Source organism: Mus caroli, chromosome 1 (genome assembly GCF_900094665.2).
Source record: "Mus caroli chromosome 1, CAROLI_EIJ_v1.1, whole genome shotgun sequence".
NCBI classification, from domain to species: Eukaryota; Metazoa; Chordata; class Mammalia; order Rodentia; family Muridae; genus Mus; species Mus caroli.
Genome location: NC_034570.1, coordinates 57,523,881 through 57,544,908, shown reverse-complemented (window position 1 = coordinate 57,544,908; position 21,028 = coordinate 57,523,881). Strand labels below are relative to the sequence as shown.

General features: G+C 40.8%; 1 protein-coding gene across 4 annotated transcripts in view; it reads right to left on the bottom strand.

The window, feature by feature from the left end:
* Adam23 (ADAM metallopeptidase domain 23) overlaps positions 1 to 21,028 on the bottom strand; it is a 149,964-nt gene that overhangs the window by 62,250 nt on the left and 66,686 nt on the right. For all 4 annotated transcript variants that reach the window (XM_029477522.1, XM_029477539.1, XM_029477536.1 and 1 more), the window contains exons 4-6: positions 17,325 to 17,388; positions 3,938 to 4,020; positions 2,430 to 2,493 (exon numbers count right to left, since the gene is read on the bottom strand). In XM_029477522.1, the coding sequence (XP_029333382.1) occupies positions 2,430 to 2,493; positions 3,938 to 4,020; positions 17,325 to 17,388 (211 nt within the window). The remainder of the gene's footprint in view (positions 1 to 2,429; positions 2,494 to 3,937; positions 4,021 to 17,324; positions 17,389 to 21,028) is intronic.

Here is a 21,028-nt window from a genome sequence, read left to right as displayed (position 1 = left end):
CTGCGTCAGCCTCCTGAGCAGCTGTGATCACAGGCATACAGTACCACACTCAATTAATATATTAGTTTTATAATCATAAAAGCTTTTTAAAAGGTCTTTCTTATTAGATTTGATAGAAAACAATATTTAAGAATATAGCTAATTGCTTTCTACTTGCAATAGAATGTGAATTCTCACTGGAACTATCCTGTCTATACAAGAGTTGGGATCAAAATCCAAATTCTATCTAATCAGTTCTTTATTCTGGAAACTGATAAAAAGACACCTAGCATCGTGATATTTACCCCTGAACCTGCAACAGGATTTTCGCTGCTAATTTAAAGATTCAAGTTCTGCTCGCTTGCCCCCACCCACAGTGAGAATGAACAAAAGGGAGGCAGTAGGAGGCAGGCAGGGAACAGAAGATAATACGCACATAACCACCAGCCCCCAGCAGTATAATTACAGCTATAACAACTAAGTGCCGATTCCTCAAACATTTTGATAATACGAGTTTATATGTATATAAACCCTTTTAGCAGTTCAACAGACACTGCAACACATTTATGAATTCACCCCGTCTGCAAAAATTGTCATATTATGGATGCACTGGAAATTGCCCCATTTACACTTTCTTAAAATGCGAAAGCTTAGAGAACTATTTTGGACTTTTTGTTGTTGTTTTCCTTTGGGGGTTTCCTTGGTGAGGGAGGTAAGGGAGCAGTTACTCAAAGCCAATAGTCAGGTGTTTTGCTGAATGTCTGAATGTCTTTCTGGCAGTTTTGCCATAAGATGGTTATCTGCCTGCCCACGGAACAGGGAGCACATTTTACGCATCAAAATATCCTAATCAAGGCTAAATTGTCGTCACTCTATGGAAAGTTTTAAAGTTATTCATCAAAACCCACACAGGTTTGTTCAAATATTGCAATCACCATGTATAATAAATATTTTTTTCTGTCTCGAATTTGAAAAGTTACCTCATAGTTTTATATATATGTAAATATAAATTTATTTTCATTTATACGTTAAATTATATATTTATATATTATAAATAAAATATATACATATATGTAATGAGTGAATTGTGTAAATAGATTATATAGATATATGTTATATATTTCATGTTATATAAATGTATATATAAATATATTGCATACATACATGTACAGACAAGAAAATAAATGCTGCTTTTTATTATCAAAAGTCTAAATGTCAGAGTTGGTGAGATGGCTCAGCAGTTGAGAAGTCTTGCTGCCCTTGCAGAAGGCCCAAGCTCAGTTTCCAGCCCCCACATGGCTACTCACAGCCACCTGTAACTCCACTTCCCGAGGCTCTGAGGCCCTTTGCTGAGCTCCTCACACAGAACACTCACACACAAATCAATCAATCAATCAAATATATTATATATATAATATATATGTACTATATATGTGCACGTGTGTATATATGTATGTATGTGTGTATACATATTTTAACAGCCTCAGTGACTACTGTTTTCTTCAAAGAAAGATTTTTTGTTAATGTTTCCATCTGGGCATGGCGGCACACACAGAATACTCGGGAGGCCTGGGCTGCATGGTGACACCCTGTGCCCCACCAAACCTGTTTTCTGCTCTCCATCAAATGACTGCATTACTCGGATTAGCACTCTCAAAAATGGTTTTTCTCCTTAAAGTGCGCTCCCTAGATCTACTCCTCCAGGCTGCCCCACCTCCTGCTGTGACCCCTCTGTGTCTTCACCTGCTAATCTCCTCCCATGCCAGAGCCTTTGTATCTTCACAGCTCTGGGAGTGTTCTAATCCCCTTGTATGTTACTCAAGATTCCCCCTCACCTTGGTGGCTCTTTGCTCTCTTCAGCAGGTGCCACCATCTGAAATGTCACATGTGACTTTTTGCATCCCCATCATGAGTCTCAGGATATCAATTTTATCATGAATGTAAAATGCAGTAAGCTTTCAATATAACATCGACGCCTCTGTACCAGACTGTAAAGACTGCTGTCAGTAAACTGCATGGCAGGAACACAGGAGGTCTCATTACGGTTGTTGTCCTATACAAAATGAAACACTACCTTCTTTTCCATCTGGAAACTGTATGTTGTATCACGTAGCCACGATTTAGACCACAGATTTCCCTACTAAGTATTTCTAGTAACAGAAAGTAAGTACATTCTTACACAGTTATCTAAAGAAGACAGTAGAAATGAAAGATTTTTTAAGTAAAGTCCAGGCTGCTCAGTGCAAAACAAAAGCCCTCCCTGTTCTCTCTAAAGGCTGGGAAGAAGGGGCTTGCTTCAGAATAGCTCAGCATCATACCTCTGATCTGGCCTCACTGGCATAAGGGCCTAGCACTGTACCATTCTAAGTGTGACATCACATAACACGGATAAATGGTCTTTGATGCTGGGAAAACCAAATACCATAAGGAAATTGATGGCACAGGCCCACCTCATCATGAGTCAGTTCCAGTGGCTCTATCATATACACAAAGGTGTCATCCTCAAACATGCCACTGTAAGACAAGACAGCAGGAGGAGAGTCAGCAAGTGTTGCAGTGAGAACAGGCAAGTCAGAATCTCAACAGTGTCAAAAGTCTTCAAACAGTCCCAGATAAACCCCCAATGACAGTGCGGAACCCTGCCCCGCTCTCAGAACTCCAAGGACTCTGCTAGGCAGCTTGCCAGCACAAACGTGTAAAGCATTCCCCCAGAGCATGCAGATGCTACATGATATAACTCATTTTTAGAAAAAAACTTATGACAACAGTGATCTGGAATAAGATCTCTCACATGCTAGGGGAAAAATCGCTTTTTTCAGAACTACATGAAACTAGTACAAATTTCTTGTTATACAAATTATATATTGGATAGAACACATTTGACTGCCCTATTGTCTAAGAATATTCTAAGACCATCTCTGATTCTGAAGAGGCTAGCAGGAGTATCTTTACACTTGTAAATTGTAAATTCCTATTAAGTAGTGTGTCATAAAAAAAAATTAACTTGGGGAGATATGAGGATCTTTTAAAATAACATTTGAAAGGAGTTTTAAGACCCTTTTCATCCAGTGTCTAAAGCTAAGTCTCCATTCTATGCACCACTTGATTTGGGTCTAAAAGGTGTTTAGGCAGGGTTTCAATGGGTCTGCCTGAAACTCAGACAATGGATGAGTTCCTTTTAATGTCCCATCCATCCCAAGCTGATACCTAGTCAGACTTAGATCTAATCCAACTGATGACCTCTGCCATAGTCCTGTAGTGCTGCGTCAACTAGACTGAGTCATTCTGTAAGCTTCTGACTAGAGTTTGGGTTTTAAATGCCTCAACAGATCTGCTACTCAGGATCTGATTTCACCTCAGAGTGGTGCTCCTGGCAGACAGTGGCATCAACATGAGATAATCACCGTGAGCCTTGTAAGAAGACTTTAGCTCATGGCAGGGGTGCAGGAAATGCCCTTGCAGGCATTGTGGGAATTCAGTCTCCTTCTCACTATCTCTCCTTGCCACACACTGAGCAGTTTTGCTGCACAACACACACTCAATTCACAATGATGTGGTTCCTCACCACTGGCCCAAAGTAATGAGATCAAGCCATCATGGATTCAAACCTCCAAGACTTGAATGAAAATAATCCTTTTATAAGTCGATTATCTCAGGGATTTTGTTTCAGTAACAGAAAGCTAACTAATACACCCCTAGCCTTTCCCTCACAGCATCAACCAAAATGGGTATCACTACTCTATGTAATTATTTGTTTAATTTCTGAGTTTTCTGCAAAGTCTAGGCGTTGTAGAAGAGAGGACTTTAGCTCTCTAGAACTACTGTTTATTTAGTCCTCAACATATCACTGACATAGAAAAGTCACTAATATAAAATATCTGAAAGTTAAAAACTGCACAGAGCTAATGGCTTTGAGCAAGCCTGGAGGTCAGGAGGACCCAAGCAGATTCCCACTTACTGGAGTCCATTGCAGGTCGATAGAGCCACCCTGGAATCCTTGACGCCTCTGATGCTTCCGTGGTAGTAACAGTGTTCTCCACCCTACAAAACAAAAGAAGGCCTTATTGACTGTATCCGATACACTGACACTGATGGTCCTGCTTCTGACAGTTCTGTAGAGAAAGGGCACCAAGGACAAGAATACAGGCCCACAAGACACTCCTATTTGTAGTCAAAAATAGGGCTGGAAAAGCATTAAACATAACAAGTTTGCACAGGTTTAATGGAAGAGAAAGGGGCTTTATAGGGAATAAAACCAATGTAAAGGATAAAGTTTGCAGGCACTTCTTAAGCATGCAAAGTAGTTACAAACACATGTGGTTAAACACGTTTCCTCTCTCTCACACCGAGATTCTTCCTTTTGTGTTTATATGCATTTTAAATGGAATCTTTATACTGCTATTATCAGATTCACCCCACTTTAGAAATTATCTTCCTGAGGTACTCTCCATGTTATCAAAAGAGAAACAAACACCAAGCCAACCACAACCCTTTATCTAGAGTAGCGTTCTAATTGCAAGATATGCAAGGGCAGTGGTGGCACAAAGCTGTGGGCGGAACCAGCCAGTAACAGATTTGAATTAAGGCCCACTCCAAGTAGAACCCATACCTGATACTGCTTTAGTGGTCAAGAATCTAAGACTAGATAGCCCAGGGGCTTAGAGTAAAACCAAATAATACAGATATAAAACAGGGAAAAAAATGTAATGATAAAATGACTCTAAATGATAGTCTGCTATACTTATAGATCAATATCTTGTTCAACTATCATTAGAGGAGCTTCCTCCTGCTGCAGATGGGAACAAATATAAAGGCACAGAGCCAGACATTACACAAAGAGGGAGAGGCCTTGGAATACTCAGCTCTAAATGAGATGTCTCCCTCCCCTCAGAGCCCATGGAAAACGAGACAGACTGAGTGTACAAACCAGGGAGAATGAGGTACTTCAAGAAAACAAGGCCCTCTTAAATCAACATGAACAAAGCTCATATGAAGTACTCAGAGGGACTAAAGCAGCATGCACAGTGCCTGCATGAGTCTGCACCAGCTCCTTTGTGCTTCCATTATGGCTTCCAGTTTAGTGCTCATATGAGATTCCTGAGTGTGAATGAGTGGGTCTGATGCTTAGACCTTCTCTTGGGCTTTTTTTTATTTTTCTTCTTCTGTTGATTTAGTTTGTCTAACTTCAGTATGATAGTTTTTATTTTATCTTTTATTTATTTTGTTATGGTTTTTAAAAAAAAATGAATGAATGAGTAAGTGAAAACCTAGTCACTAGGATAAAGGTTAACAACTGAACTGTCATTTATCCCTGCTGGAGGAGCTCCGGAAAGTCAGTTTTCTCCAATGGAGTGGGGGGCACTGGGTATATTGACCACTCCTCATGTTCAGCATAGTTGGCCAACATATAATGAACTCCACGGCTTTTTGTGTGTTTTTATTTGGTTACAGTTTACGATTGTTGTTGTTGTCTTTTGGGGTTGTCTTTTATCTTGTTTTCTTGGTTTGAGGGGGCTTCACTGTTTTATTAGAGGTTTTTGAGAAAGAATTTAAAGTTGAGTGGGTAGGGAAGGGCAAAGGATCTGGAAGAACTCGGGGGAGGGGAAACATGATCAAATATATTTAAATTTTAACATGTTGTAAATATAAAAACAGAATTTAAAAAAAGAAATCATGAAAGAGCATAGTTAATGAATGTGTGTGTTTTATATAGATTCATAGATAGATATGATATATATCAATAAAATTGATACTAAAATAAAACATAAAGAAATAAGAAAAGTACCTCTCTCATACAGACTCATGAAACCCTCTTCCACCTTCCAATATGCACTGCCCATCTTGGGTTAAGCTGCTATTTGATGTTTATGTTGTAACCTTGAGAAGGTGTTTATAGCTGGACTACCATTTGATTATACTATCTTTCTACATTTTTAATTTGAGGGGGCATATTGTTTTATCTCTTTGCTTGTATATGTAATTAGCATCCCTACCCTCTAAGAGAAATCTAAACCTCCTCCTAGTCAGTCAGTGCAGCTGCTGATTTTGTACCTAAAGATAGACGCGCTTGTGTTTACCTTCAGTCCCCATGCTTCAGTCCAGCCTCCTGATTTCTGGGTCCCATTAACGGAGACCATTCAGGACGTCCTGAAACACTGATGGGAAGTCTTTCCTTCTTCTTTTTTTTTTTTTTTTTTCTTGACAGGATTTCTCTGTGTAGCTCTGGCTGTCCTGGAACTCACTCTGTAGACCAGGCTGGATTCAAACTCAGAAATCCGCCTGCCTCTGCCTCCCAAGTGGTGAGATTAAAGGCATGTGCCACCACTGTCCGGCAAGTCTTTCCTTCTTTACCGTCTACATTGGACCTTATATTCCCTGTCTTCCTCATTTACTGTCACCACCACCATCCTCCTGTTAGAGACACACGGTGTCTGCTACTTTATTAAAAAGTATTTATGAACGATAAGTTTAGCAAGCACTCATGAGGGTAAACTTTTCATTTTCAACTCTCACAATACAGCCACATGTTGGGCCGAAATGCCAAACTGTCCGTTACTTCATCCTGGCACCTCAGAGGCCTGTAGAGTCTTCTAGTGTCTGACAACACTAATTTAGACCCATTCCAGCATCAGGGCATTTTCTATAAACTCTATTATTCTTTAAGAGGACTTTATGGACTCCTACTCAGCTCCCTGTCCATACAGTCTTGGGTTATGTCTCCATGTGGATGCTTCTTCTTCTTCTTCTCATTACACTAAGTACTCCAGGACACCCAGTAACTGAAAACATCTCCTGCGTCTCCATCCGAGAAGCAAGCAGTCTTTTATTAACTCTTTGTTTATTCCCTCTCCATGCTTGTTCATAAACTGAGCTACTTCACCCAACTAGATATGGGGTGTCCACCTGGCTAAGTGGGTAAGTAGTGAGTCGGGGGTGATTATTCTCAAAATACACATTTCAACCCACCACCCCTTTTGCAGGTGCCCCTGCTCTCTGGGTCTTTCTGGCTTTGATAGCAGGAGTTGCCTTGATGCTTTCAGCTTCCCTAAAAAAGCATTTAGTGGAGCAGATAAAGCTCAAGCCTGAGAGTTCTTGGCCTACTGCTGCCCATCTCCTGAAATTGCATTGGCATCTCCTACTGCTGCCTTTACTTGTTTCTGTCCCAGTGGTCTTATTTCCCTTTTGAATAAGTTATTGGTAAGGCATATGATAAATCACTTTGGTGCTATATATGGAGGTTATTCCATGTTCTCAAATAGCAATGTTGCTTATAAATATTGACTAATCTACGGTATGCCAAGTTCTATTTGTGTATTTAACACTGCAACCTATAAGGACAAATGAGTCCACACATCTCAGCAACTTGAGAATCGAGGTCAATATACAGCCATCACATTTCAAACTATTCACATTTCTAAAAGCAAAATATACAATAACTGTAAATTCTATGAAAGTTCTTCTTTAGCACATCATGTCACACATACACAAAAAGCTGGCTTAAATGAGTGCTCGTAAGAAGTGCACAGAAAACATTCCTATGTATTTAGCCTTCCAAGAAAAGCTAGTTTCAGATTTTCCTTACAATATTCTTATTTTTCCCATAAAATATCACCAGCCCTTATTACAGTAAGCTCCATTCACATGCACTGATGAGTGAAAGTTGATTCTCTGCCTAGAAAGATGATTGCTACCGGTTTGAATTAAGGTAGGAAACTGTATATTTGATTGTGTGTCATCAAGTTCCGTGACTCTTCCATGAAACTAGAGGTGCATTCAGTCCCTGGTGTTGACACAATATTCAGCTTTAATATCTAAAGTACATAGATTAAGCACTATGAGTAGTTTGGCGATTCCCATTTTAGTGTTAATCTTAGAATATTTTCTGAGTTTATTGTTATGTTTATAGCAAGTTTTTTTAAAGTATTATTGAAAAATATCATTTGTCAACTCTACTGACCCATGTTGCTGCTGTAGTTGATCAGGACAGAAAGGACACATGTGAGGGATTTCATTCACTGTGACACAGAGCAATCAGCTCCAGGGGACTGGCTCACAAATATGCCATATTGAATGATCACTGATTGTAACCATAATCTTCATGTGCAGATTAGCAGATGGACAGCATGTACTAAAAGCTCTGCCAAAAGTAGCAAGAAAGGCCCAGTTGGATGTTACTGGCCCATCAGTCTGTCGGTTATCATCTCTTCTTCCAGGTAAGAAAGCCTCAGATGGCTCAAGACCACGCATCAGCGCTGACCTTGAAGAATGAGTACTAACCTGGGATTAAACAAGCAGCAGCAAGGGCTGAGCCACTGTGTCTCCATCAATGTCAACACTTTGGGATCCAAAACTTGTTCTGTTCATTAAATTTAACAGAAATGGATCCTCTGTGAAGCAGAACCTATTTTGGTCATCAGAGGAAATGAAAATTCCTAGTCAGTACCCTCCCCTCTCTCTCTTCTACATAATGTTAGCAAAATGCAGAATTCCACTGGAAACCATTGTGCACCCTGCACTGTTCTGTCACTGCCCACAGGTGTGGGGAGGGTTGTTTGCCTGAAGTTTTGTTTACTTGAGGACTTGTCGGTCTGCCTATTCTTCATGGTGTGAGCATATACATCTGTGTGTGTGTGTGTGTGTGTGTGTGGTGCTGGGGACTGAACCCAAGACCTGTTACATGATAAGCACTCGACCACTGAGCTATACTCCCCAACCCACGTGACCCTCATCTATTAAAACACTTCACAATCAAAAAATGAGTGGGGAAAGCAACTTAGGGATTCAAATGAAAACAACTTGAAAGTGGAAAATAAAGTCTAGTCTATGAAATCACTGCTCTATTAACAGGCATTATTTAATTCTGCTCACTTTAATAAAAAGAAACATTGCTGCTCTCACAGTAACCCATTCAAACAACATTAAAAAAGCAGAAAAAAGTGAGCAATTTGAGGTGCCTGTGAAGGTGTAAGACATGGACACCAGGTTGGTGGCAGTGCCTCTTGGATTTGAGCTTTTGGGGGTGAAACCAAAGAAAGCAAGCCAACAAATCGTGTTAAGTTTTTTCAACCTCTGTGTCTGCTTAATTACCTCAACTGCTTCAGTAACATCCAGTCAGTCCGAGCCTCACAGTCCTAGACACTCAGAGAAACTTAGAAGGTTGTGGTGCCTGAGAGGTGGGGTCTTTCACTGGGCTACGGAAGATCTGGTAAACACTTACAGACAAGTGACATTGCCTATGTGTGCACCAGGAAGTAACACTGCCTATCGTGAAGAACTGTGTGCATCAGGAAGTAGATTTGGGACATACTAAAAAGAAGACGCTACCCTCAAGTTCTAGGTATGGGTTTTTCCTTTATGTTTTACAAATTTACCTATTATCTGAGTATACCAGATAATGCCTTTTTAAAAAGTGGGTGGTCTATACCTATTGCTGATTACATGTGTCTAGATTTACTTCAGAATGAGAAAATGAAAAACTTCATTCAGAGGGTTGGAGAATTTGAGATTCCAATGCTAGTTTAATATTTTACCTTCATTAAATTCAGGGGTGAAAAGAATCTTCCAGTAATGTATTAATAAAAGTATTGGACCACTTCAGCTCTGTTGATGCCATATAACTTAAATACTTCATATAAACTATATTGTCTGAACTTAAAATACCTTTGTAAGGAACCAGTGTTGGCTCTCCATGTTCCTTTTATATTCTAGAACATGTTCAGAATACTGCCAGACAGGGAAATATTTTGAATGATTAACAATCATAAGCTTAACGTTAAACTACAAATTGTAAAGACTATAATTTTATATCTAATATAAAAGTTCTCTCATGTATAGCCTTTCTCTGTTACTACTTAAATTATTTATTATTTATCTAATGGCAAGCAACTTTTAAGCTAGCTATTAATTTAAAGGCCACAAAATATTATAATGAATATATAAGTAATAAAAGGGCCATTTAAATGTGTATGAGAGTAGAAATCTGAATCTTTGTGTTAGGAACTGTGGTGGTTTTAATACACTTGCCCCATGGGAAACGGCACTATTAGGAGAGGTGGCCTTGTTGGAATAGGTGTGCCTTAGTGGAGGAAGTATGTCACTGTATATGTAGGTGGGCTCCAAGGGTTGCTAGCGCTCAAGCTCTGCCCAGTGTAGGAAAGAGCCTTCTCCTGGCTGCCTGCAGTAGAGTCTTTCCAAGGCTGCTTGTGGATCAAGATGTAAAACTCTTGACTCTTCAAGAGCCGTGTCTTATTGCCCACTGCCATGCTTCCCACCATGATGATAATAAACTGAACCTCTGAAACTGTAATCCAGCCCCAATTAAATGTTGTCCTTATAAGAATTGCCTTTGTCATGGTGTCAGTTCACAGCAATGGAAACCCAAACTAAGACAGGAACAGAACATAAAAATAAGCCTTTTTTTTTAATTAAAGAAAATAAGAATTTTCAATTCCAAATATGGCTGAAAGGTTGAAAATAGACAGTAAAAAAACAGTCTGAGAAAATTCATGAAAAAAAAAATAATAAAGAAAGAGATAATGAGGAAGGGAGAAAAAAAGGAAAGAAAAAGAAACCAGAGAAGAAAACACAGGACCAAAATTGTCCTGCCCAGTGCAGGTGCCCCAACTCAGCTCTAACAGCTGGTGGTAATGCCTGCCCCTCTCTTACCAAGAAGACTTAGTCTACAGTACTCTCAGGGTCAGCATGTGCAGAGCCAACCCATAATATGATGAAGAATCTCGCAAAAAACAACTCTATCTATGCTAAACATGGACAAACCACCTTCCTTGCCATCAGTCTCTAAACAGTCAACTGCATGCATTCATGTTGCATTGGGCAGTGTAAGTAGCATAAAGATGACTTAAAGGATTTAAGAGAATGTGTGGGGTTCACAAATCCAACCATATTTTATATAAGGAACCTGAGAATCCATGGATAGGGGTGTCCTCCACGGGATCCTCGAACAAATCCCTCCAGGATAACAAGGAACCACTATAGTCAGGGTCCTAAGGACTTTCCCTCTCCAGATCCGTCTGCTCTACACTGATTCCACTTCCACCCAGGAGCTATGTCTATCAAGGACCCACTCACCCAGATGGCATCCCTGCCCTTCTGCTGCCAAAGTCCTCATAGGCATAATGATCTTCAGCCAACCCAAGCTTATTTGATGAGGAAGATTCTAATCATGATTAGGAAAAGAACAAGGTATGTATAAACCTTCTCCCCACAGGACAGGGATATGTCTCTGGTTCACTGATGTATGTGCTTTACCAGGAACTAGGTCAGAGCAAGAACTGAACTAAATATATACATATATATGTCTATATGGACTCCATGTGTGTATGTGTGTGTCTTTGTGTGTGTGTGTGTGTTATAGAAATGATGCTTTGTTATGTATAATGAAATGATTATTGGTCAAGCACAAAGTTGCTCTTGTGGGAATGTGGGAAAAAAAGACTGAAAATTTACTCTCTCAGCAAATTTCCATCATGTAACAGTACTGTTGACAACAGTCCTCATATTGTACACTAGATTCTACACTTATGTCCTACAGAATGTGTAATTTTCTCTCCATTTGTATCTCTAATACCTGACCTGTGACTGCTGGCCCCTGACCCTAAAAAACGACTGCTTGACTCTTTTCAGTGTTTGACTTCTTTAGAATCCATGTACTATCACTAATAGAGCCTTTTTCTTACTGTGTCCCCATTAGTTCACTGTATAGAAATGCAATGTAATAGTATTCAGCCTTTAGATGGAGACGTCACCATTTGCAACCATATGAAAGAACCTGACATTCATATTTAACCACTGGCTAGGAATCATGCCCTAGGTGTGTGTGAATACACTACATTTTGCTTATTCATTCATCCACCGATAAACACTGTAATTGTTTGCATTTCTGGACTATTGTAAATAATGCTGCTGTGAATATTGACATGCCTTTTTTTATGTGAACATATTTTTTTCTGGCTCTGTGTTTGTGTGTGTGTGAGAGAGGGAGGGAGGGAGGGAGGGAGGGAGGGAGAGAAAGAGACAGAGAGACAGAGAGGGGAGGATAGGGGAGGATAGGGGAAGGGAGGATAGGGGAGGGGAGGGGAGGATAGGGGAGGGGAGGGAAGGAGAGGAGAGGGGAGGAGAGGAGAGGAGAGGAGAGGAGAGGAGAGGAGAGGAGAGGAGAGGGAGAAATGTAGGCATGGAAGTGTGTGGGGGCCTATGCGGAAGTATGCACAAGCCACAGCAGGACATCAGGTGCCTTCTGTAGCTCTCTACCTTATTGCTTGAGACAGGGTCTCCCACTGACCCAGAAGTTTGCTCATTTGCCTAGGCTGGCTTGCTAAGGAGCTCTCAGGATCGGCCTGTCTCCATTCCTCATTGTTGGTGTTATGACCAAGCAGAGACATGCCTGGCATTTTACATGAGCATTGAGGATTAAAACTTGGGTCTTCATATTTATAGACAAGCATCCTTGGCACACACCCCCAAGCCATCTCCATGGGTCCATGGACATACGTTTTAACTTACACAGAAACACACCTAAGGTCATCAGAGAAATACAAAATTAAAGTACAGTTAGCTACACCTCCTACTTACTAAAATGGCTATTGTGTGGCTATGGGGGACAAAGGGACATTTGTAGACTGTTGGTAGAACTACAGATTGGCATGGCCAAGTGAAGAATGAAGATCCATCCAAAAAAAAAAAAAAAAAAAAAGGAAAGGAAATCTGAATCTCAAAGAGACAACTGCAGAGCATGCTCATCTCAGCTTCATTTGTGTGGCCAAGCTGGAAAAACTGATGGATGCGTGAATGGAGAAATGTATTCGCCAGGGATTAATGATCAGCCTTGGAAAGAGGCAAATTCTGTCACTCTGGAAACATGGTGGGACACTGTGCTCAATGGAACAGTCCACTAGAGAAAGACAAATGTTGAACAAACCCTCATAGGTTGCATGAGAGTCAAACTCAAGGAAGCAGAGGGTGGAATATGTTTGTCAGGGGCAAGGGGCAATTGGACAAATAAGGAGATGTTAGTTAATGGGTACAAAGTTTTCATTATGTGAGTGGAACATACTGTGGAGACAGAAAGTGACACAATGACTACAGTTACTATATTGTATACTTAAAATCTTCTATGAGGTAGAATTTTCAATGTTCTCACTAACATGAACAACTACAGGAAGTAGAGGCTATGCTAATCAGCTTCCGTGTGCTCTTCCTTCCCAGTGTACACATATCAAAGCATGACACTTAGTACAACCCAACTATGTAATATTCTTATGTATAAAATCTAAGATGCACACCTTAAATACACAATTTGCATTTTCAATTATACTTCAATAAAGCTAGGGAAAAGAAAGCACTCACAAAGGACCACATATTATAGGATTTCATTTATGTTCCAAATAGGCAATTTATAGAGGCAGAAAAGTAGATTAGCAGTTACCTATGATGGGAAGGAAAGTCGCTAGGGAATGACTGCTAATAGATGTTTCTTTGCGGGGTGATGAAAAATGTTTTAAAATTAGATTATGTTAATGGATGCATAATTTTGCAAATATAGTAAAAACAATTTAATTGTGTACTTTACAGTATATAAATTATGCCCCAATAAACTTGTTTAAACCAAAGAAAACATAAATAAGTTGTCTTTCAAATGAACAAAATGAAATCAACAAAGTTGCTTTATTGTATATTGTAGCATACTTTGTGCAAGGAATAGTGGGAGAGGTTGTAATAAAATCTGCCTGCCTGGGTACACAGAAGAAGTTCCTCCATGGGCAAGAGCAAACATCTACCTGGTCCCAAGGCCATGAACTTGAGGGGTTTTGTTTTGCGGTTTTGTTTTTGTTTTGAGTTTTGTTTGTTTTTGTTTTTGTCCCTCTGGTTCCTGTCTTTGCTTCTCTTTTCACCCCACTTTCATTCAGTGAAAGTAAAAGAAAAATATATACCTCATCCAGGAGTGGGGAAGGGGGGCTGCTTGCCACTGTAAAGTGGAAAGACCGAAACCGTGTTTGCTCTCAGAGTACCTATGCATCAGGACTTTGATATTAACTCTCAGAGAACTGTAAGTGCCACATCTATGTTTTACCTCAAGGCCCTCCCTCACAGACTGGTTATGATTCCAGGCTCTTCCAGTCAAATCACAGCACGCATCCCATTTCTCCAGCCCTGGCTCAGAGATCAGCTTACGGAATGAGAAACCCTGGCACGCCTACACATTGACTTCCTTTACTGCTGCTCCTCAGAAAAGCTCCCTTAAATGGCGATGAAGCAAATCTTTGTAAAGTTCATTTCTTAAGTGCTTTTAAATTTATGTGTGTAACAGGAATGGGAATGTGTGAAAATTTTCTCATAGTCTCAGAAGCAAAAAATTGTCATTGTGATCAAAAGTCATAAAGTGATAACAACGCTTTGATCCAGAGAGTCTTATTTTTAAATTTAAACTTGCAGCAACTATTAAGATTGTGTTCAGACCCCATCTGGGAAGTATTTCCTTAGGAAAAACTAGGCAATGGTGCAAGCAAACTAAATATTAAAATATTTTTAAATAAATAATAACAAATAAGTTACAAGAATATTATGCAGTTTTTAACATAATGATCCAGCACCAATCAAGGTTTCATGTAGACTAAAGAATTCATACGCTCATTAGATTTTGTAAATCTTACATAGAATGTGTGCACAGCATATGCTTGGGGCTTGAGGGCATATATATTTATATACATATAAGTAAAAATCAGGATGTTACCATTAATCCATCATCTATGGATGAGTAAATGTGGGTACAGGGCTGTTGTAGAGGAAACGAAAGGAAAGGGATGCATGCAGAATCAAGCAACAGTGAGCATCCCTTCTTTTCCAGAGTTGATGTAGCTTTTGCTTTAAATATGTTACAACCACGGGAGGCTTGGAATATCTTATTAATAAGAAGGCCTCATTTGGGGTACCTCAAGTGAACTCCGTACACCAATTAGCTATTGTACTTCTATATATATATATATATATATATATATGTTACACTGAGCTTCTTCGAGAACGGTTTGGGTTGGGTTACTGCGGCTGCAAAGGTGGCCCATTTGCTGAGTCTGGAGAGTCCTTGTGTGATCTCCTCTCCTCCGGGCTCATGAGTCAGCACACCATGCTCAGGGTACTGGCACAGCCGACAGCAGTGTGGTTTTGTACCAATGCCAGCAAGCACCATTCCCGCACTTGAGTTGGCACTAATGGTCCCTTTCCATAGTGTTAGTCTCAGGGAGATTTGAAACTCTCAGATGCAGCTGGAGGAGAGAGCTGACAGTAGTAAGAAGCGCATGGCAGATGTACCCACCATTAATCAGACAGACCGAAGTCCTGAGACACACCGTGGCCATGAGCAGTGTTTCCAATGGCGGCTACTATAAGCATGTGCCAAGAGGCTATGGGCTAGGACATCCAGGTCTCCCCTGGCTCACAGCTATGCAGGTCTGCATGTGAAAGTTGCTACCATTAGGCTGACATTCGGTAGCCATCGGCGAAATACAAATTGCATTTCCCCCTATTACTTGTTTCTTCTTTCCTTCCCAATGTCTATAGTTTACATAGGCATTACTGAATGTCCACGGCACCTGGACAGCCACTAAAAGTCCTAAGTTCTTTTTCTGTGCCCATTCTGTGGATTTTCTGCCTGACTCATAGAAATCACTTGCTTGTCACACACTATCAATAATACCTCTTTCTTTCTTTCTTTCTTTCTTTCTTTCTTTCTTTCTTTCTTTCTTTTCTTCTTTCTTTCTTTCTTTCTTTCTTTCTCTCTCTCTCTCTCTCACTCTCTCTTCTTCCTTCCTTCCTTCCTTCCTTCCTTCCTTCCTTCCTTCCTTCCTTCCTTCCTTCCTTTCTTTCTACCCCATTTTTTCCTTATTGGCCCTTCCTGGTGAGAAGAAAAGATGACCTCCCCCTGAAGAATTTCAGGTATATGAGATTACCTTTATGTGTCCGTCTGTGATGGCCCTGAGCAGGTTTGCCCCCTTCTCTGTACCTCTGTATCTTTCATTTTACTGCAGGAATAAGAATACCCACCTCATAGACCTGTCATGATGATAAAGTTGGGAAGGGCTAGGGCTACAGCTCAATGGTAGAACATTGCCTACCATGCTGAACGCCCTGAGTTTGGTCTCCAGCAAGAACAAATAAATAAAATTAAATGATGAAACAAAGTTGGGTATAACAGCACACGCCTGTAATCTCAGCATTTATGAGACCAAGGCAAATGAACCTCAAGTTTGTGGCCAACCTGGGTGTGGTGGTTTGAAAAGGTGAGGCTCCATAGATTTATGTGTTTGAATGCCTGGCCATAGAAAGTGGCACCATTAGGAAGTTTGGCCTTATTGAAGAGGATGTGGCTTTGGAGGAAGTGTGTCACTGTGGAAGAAGTATGTCACTGTGGAGGTGGGGCTTTTGAGGTCATACATGCTCAAGTCTGGCCAGTGTCACTCAGTCTCCTTTTGCTACCTTTGGATCAAGATGTAGAACTCTCAGCTCCTCCAGTCTGAGAGTTCTACATCTTGACCCAAGTGCTGCCGTGCTTCCCACCATGATGATAATGGACTAAACCCCTGAAACTGTAAGCCAGTCCCAATCAAGTGTTTTCTTTTGTAAGAGTAGCCTGGGTCACGGTGTCTGTTCACAGCAATGAAACCCTAACTATGACACTGTGTTACAGGCCCTCAAAAAGGGGTGAGAGAAGAAGAATGTCCCCAAGGTCTCATTTTGAAACCTGCCTTCCACCCTTGGGCATCAGTTGCCTGCACTGAACTGTCACTGTAAGAAGTCACCTAACCTTGTAATTCTAATTCCATGGCCATGATCCTGACCGAGCATCCCTAATCCAAAAGTCTCCAGAACTCTGGAGCACCAGCCTGACAGCAGGAGTGGAAAATTCCATGGACAAAACTGTTTCAGGAACAAAATGATCTAAAATGAACAAGATTGCCCTTCAAGTTGTGTGTATCAGGCATAGGTGAAACATAAATGAATTTTCTGTTTAAACTAGAGCCCTGTTCCCAGGCCTTCCGGTCCCAAGTCTTTTAGGTAAGGGATACCCAAATGGTATTTTTAGTGCTGATATAAGACTATAACACTCATCTGTCCATTTGGTAAGGCAATGAGTACAAAATCAAGACAACAGAATTCCCTGATGGCCTGAGTATACAGAATCTAATGCCGTCTCAGCATCTTAAGTTCTCGTGAATTCTTCCTCAGTAAATTCGTTCCCTTGCATAGGAGGCCTCAGAACAGTGCAGTGAGCACTGGTCAATGGTAAGATGAATGTACTTTATGCTGCAGGAGCGCTGGCCAATTTACTATACCTTAGAGTACATCTGCTTCCCATCTTCATAGTGGATCTCCACGTAGTCAGAAGATAGCAAACCACTGCAAAGGAAAGAAGAGAAAGTGATTTCTGCAACCAAATGCTAGAGGTTTAAAAAGAGCTCAATAAATAAATGACTGACAGGGATGTGAAAACCACAGCTCTGCAGTCCATAGTCTGGACAAAGGAGCTGTGGGTGAGTCTTAAGACAGCATCCAGCAAAATGAAAAGAAAGAAAAATCCTCAGTCTAGATTCAGAAACATAAAACATAGGCAATGGAAAGGACACACCCTCAGATTCAGCACCTAGTGGACATGTCAATCAAAACTACCAAACTAAGTTGCATGTAGAAGACAAACTCACAGACACACACACACACAATTAATGCCCCAATGGAAATTTTTTAAAGTGTGTATCAGTGGAAAGGAATACAGAAAAGAACTGGCAAGCACTTCCCATAAGTGCCAGATAGTAAACACTGCAGCTCTGCCAGCTGTGTGGTCCCTGAAGCAACAATCAACTCTGCCATCAACAGTATATAGACAAATGAGTGTGGCTGTGTCCCGGCAAAGTGTTATTTATGGAGAATGATATTTGAATTTCACACAGTTCTAATGTACCATGAAATAATATTATTTTGAATTTTTAAATCCATTTAAAAATGCATAAGGCCATCAAGATGAGCCAATGGACACAAGAGCTTGCTACAGAAACCCAACAACCTGAGTTCAATCCCAGATCCCCCAGTGGAAAGAGAGAACTGACTACTGAAAGCTGTCCTCTGAGCTATGAGCATGCATATGCGTGCGCGCACACACACAGGATATACATCAAATCCAAAATCATGTTAAAAATAAATTTGAATTTAAAAAATGTAAGAATATAAACGTTGAAGTCAGAATAGGGTTTAGACCTAGCACAGCCCATGAATGGAAGTGTTGACATGGGCAACTTTCACTAACTTGTATAAAATGAGACTATCAAAAACGTGAAAGTCACAGGGCACTGTGAAGATTAAATTGATTAAACAAGCATGCAGAACTTTGCCTAGAAATCAACACTGTTCAGTATTGGGCACTGTGACTATCACTACTGTAACTTTAAATGCATCCTCCACTGTAAACCTGGGCTATAAACTCTTGGTTGTGGATTTGGAGCAAGACCTGAGTGTGAGCTTTCTTGGTAAGGACCAATGCCTCAGACTCATGGGAACTGTGAAGCCTTCCTCTGGTCTGCCTGGAAATGTTAACAGTGTATGAAGAAAGTATCTAGCATTGTCCACCTCCAGGTGGTTTACTGCCTGAGGCTATACCCCTAACAGAGACCTCCTACCTAGACAAACTAACGGATTCCCTATGTGCTACCTATATTAACAAACACCACGAGGTCAGAGATGTTGAGCAGTTGATGCCCCCCCCCCCCCCGCCACCAGCGCAAGCATGGTGCACGTGATCCCAGATGCTCTGTACACCTCGATGTCTGGTTTGTCTTCTTTCCTTCATCGCCCCAGTCAGCTTTTCAGAACCAAGTACAGTGCAAGATGTACCCACTGCAGAGGGCTGGGTTAGGACACTTGGGTTTCTGTCCAGATCTGCCACCAGGGGCCACTTACTCCATCTAGGAGGCATGAACTCATCCCTGAACCACTTTATGTCTTAAAGGTAGATCTTTGTTCCTTCTACAAAATAAAGGGCTACAAAAGATGATTCTTCATGTCCCTTCCTGCTCAGACACATTGACTTTCTAGAAGTCACTTAACAGTAGGTTCACTTGTAGGAAAATATCAAACTACTCTAGTTGAAGAATAGGCAGACTCTATGGTTCTACATATAGCTCAGAGCAATGTCCAATGTACCCTACAGTACTCCATAGGAAGCTTGGAAAAGGGTGATCAGGTCCCAGCTGGTGAAACTGGGAAGGATTGCAAGGCATGCTCAGGTTAGAGAAGGTCACTGGGGGTGGGTTTGGAGGTTTCAAGAGATACATGTACATATGATCTCCCTCTCCTTCCCTGCACTCCTACTTGCAGACCAAGATGTAAACTCTGAGTTACTACTGTAACTACTCCACGACCATCATGAACTCTTACCTTCTGACATGGCAATCCCAGTTAAAAGCTTTCTTTTCTAAGCTGCCTTGGTCATGGTGGTTTGTCACAAGGACAGAAAGGCAATTAAGACAGTGTCTATACTTAAACATGTATTCATGCTCACCCAAATGACCTCTGACAGAATCCTCTAAGAACCCTCTTTCCTCCAATTCCCACCAGTCCTTGGAGCTTGTAGTTCATTTAACTAATTAGTTCATGACAGCTACTGCTGGTCACCATGCGGATTCAGAATTTTACAGACGCTATGCCTGATCCCTCTGTTCACAGAAGCTTCTCTTATTCTCATTACATACATATATACGTACATGTAGATATGTATACATATACATACATATATGTATATCTGATGTGCATGTATGTGTGTGTGAGAGAGAGAGAGAGAGAGAGAAAGAGAGAGACAGAGAGACAGAGACAGAGAGAGACAGAGAGACAGAGAGGGAGTCCAGTGGTCAATCTCATTCTTTCCTCAAGAGCCCTCCACCTTATTTTATTGGGCTCTGGGGCTCACTAACTGAAGCTAGGCTGGCTAATCCTCTGGTCCCCACTTCCTGCAGCATGTGCCACCATTTGGACAGTTTTTTATATAGGTTCTAGGGATTGAAGTCAGGTCTTTATGCTTATATGTCAAGAACTTTACCTGTCAAGATATTTCCCACCCCAACTTGTGATATTTTTAATTTATCAAATGATTACTTTCTTAAGTAGAAATGAAGACAATCACAGACACTTAGGTCAAGACATTCATACAATTATAGTTTGTTACCTACAATTATGCTTGTGCCCTTCTATTGCTTTTGGGTTGTTCCTTTTTTTAGACTTAGAAGTGAAATGGTTTATCAATTGCTATTTTTCTCAAGTGTATAGAGCAAAGTATAATCCTTTGAGTATAAACAATAAAATAAGGGTTGTCACTGGGTAATAGCGGTGGCGAGGCTGGGATTGAAGACTGGAGCAGATACATAAGATAGGTAAAAAGAATTACAGGTTGGATGGAGGCTTTGTGTGAAGTAAGGCAAAGATGGCAGGCTAGGCAAAGGCTGAGGAGTGTGGCCACAGTTCATGCAGACGCAGAGAACCATCCTAGCAAAGTGGATGGAAAGGGGAAGGGCTTGAGACACTGTAGTGTTACAAAGAGACTTGATGACTTTCTAAAGCACATGAGAGGCTATATTGGAAATTTCACAGCACAGGTGCTCCTTAGGTCTCAGTTGAGGAGTCCGTAGGCCATAATACCATTTTGAAACCATAGAATAACAAGAACAAGAAACTCGGGAGTGTGGATTCGTAGTGGAGAGAGGAAAGAAGGAAGAGTTAGATGGAAAACCTGAGGCTTAGGTGTATAGTGCAAAGGGGGTTTGACCCAACCAGCATGATGCAACCCCCTGCTGTGGAGGAGCTGCAGAGCACAGGGAGCACTTAAATCTATGGTTAGCAGTGTCTCCAAGAGACTGACTGGTAGCATTCCATCCAGAAGCAGCAGCTCCTCCAAGTCTTAGGGAGAGAACTCCCTGCTTCTTTTACTTTCAACCTGTTTTTTTTTTTTTTTTTTTTTTTTTTTAGGAAAAAAAAAAACGTTTTATTTTAAAACATT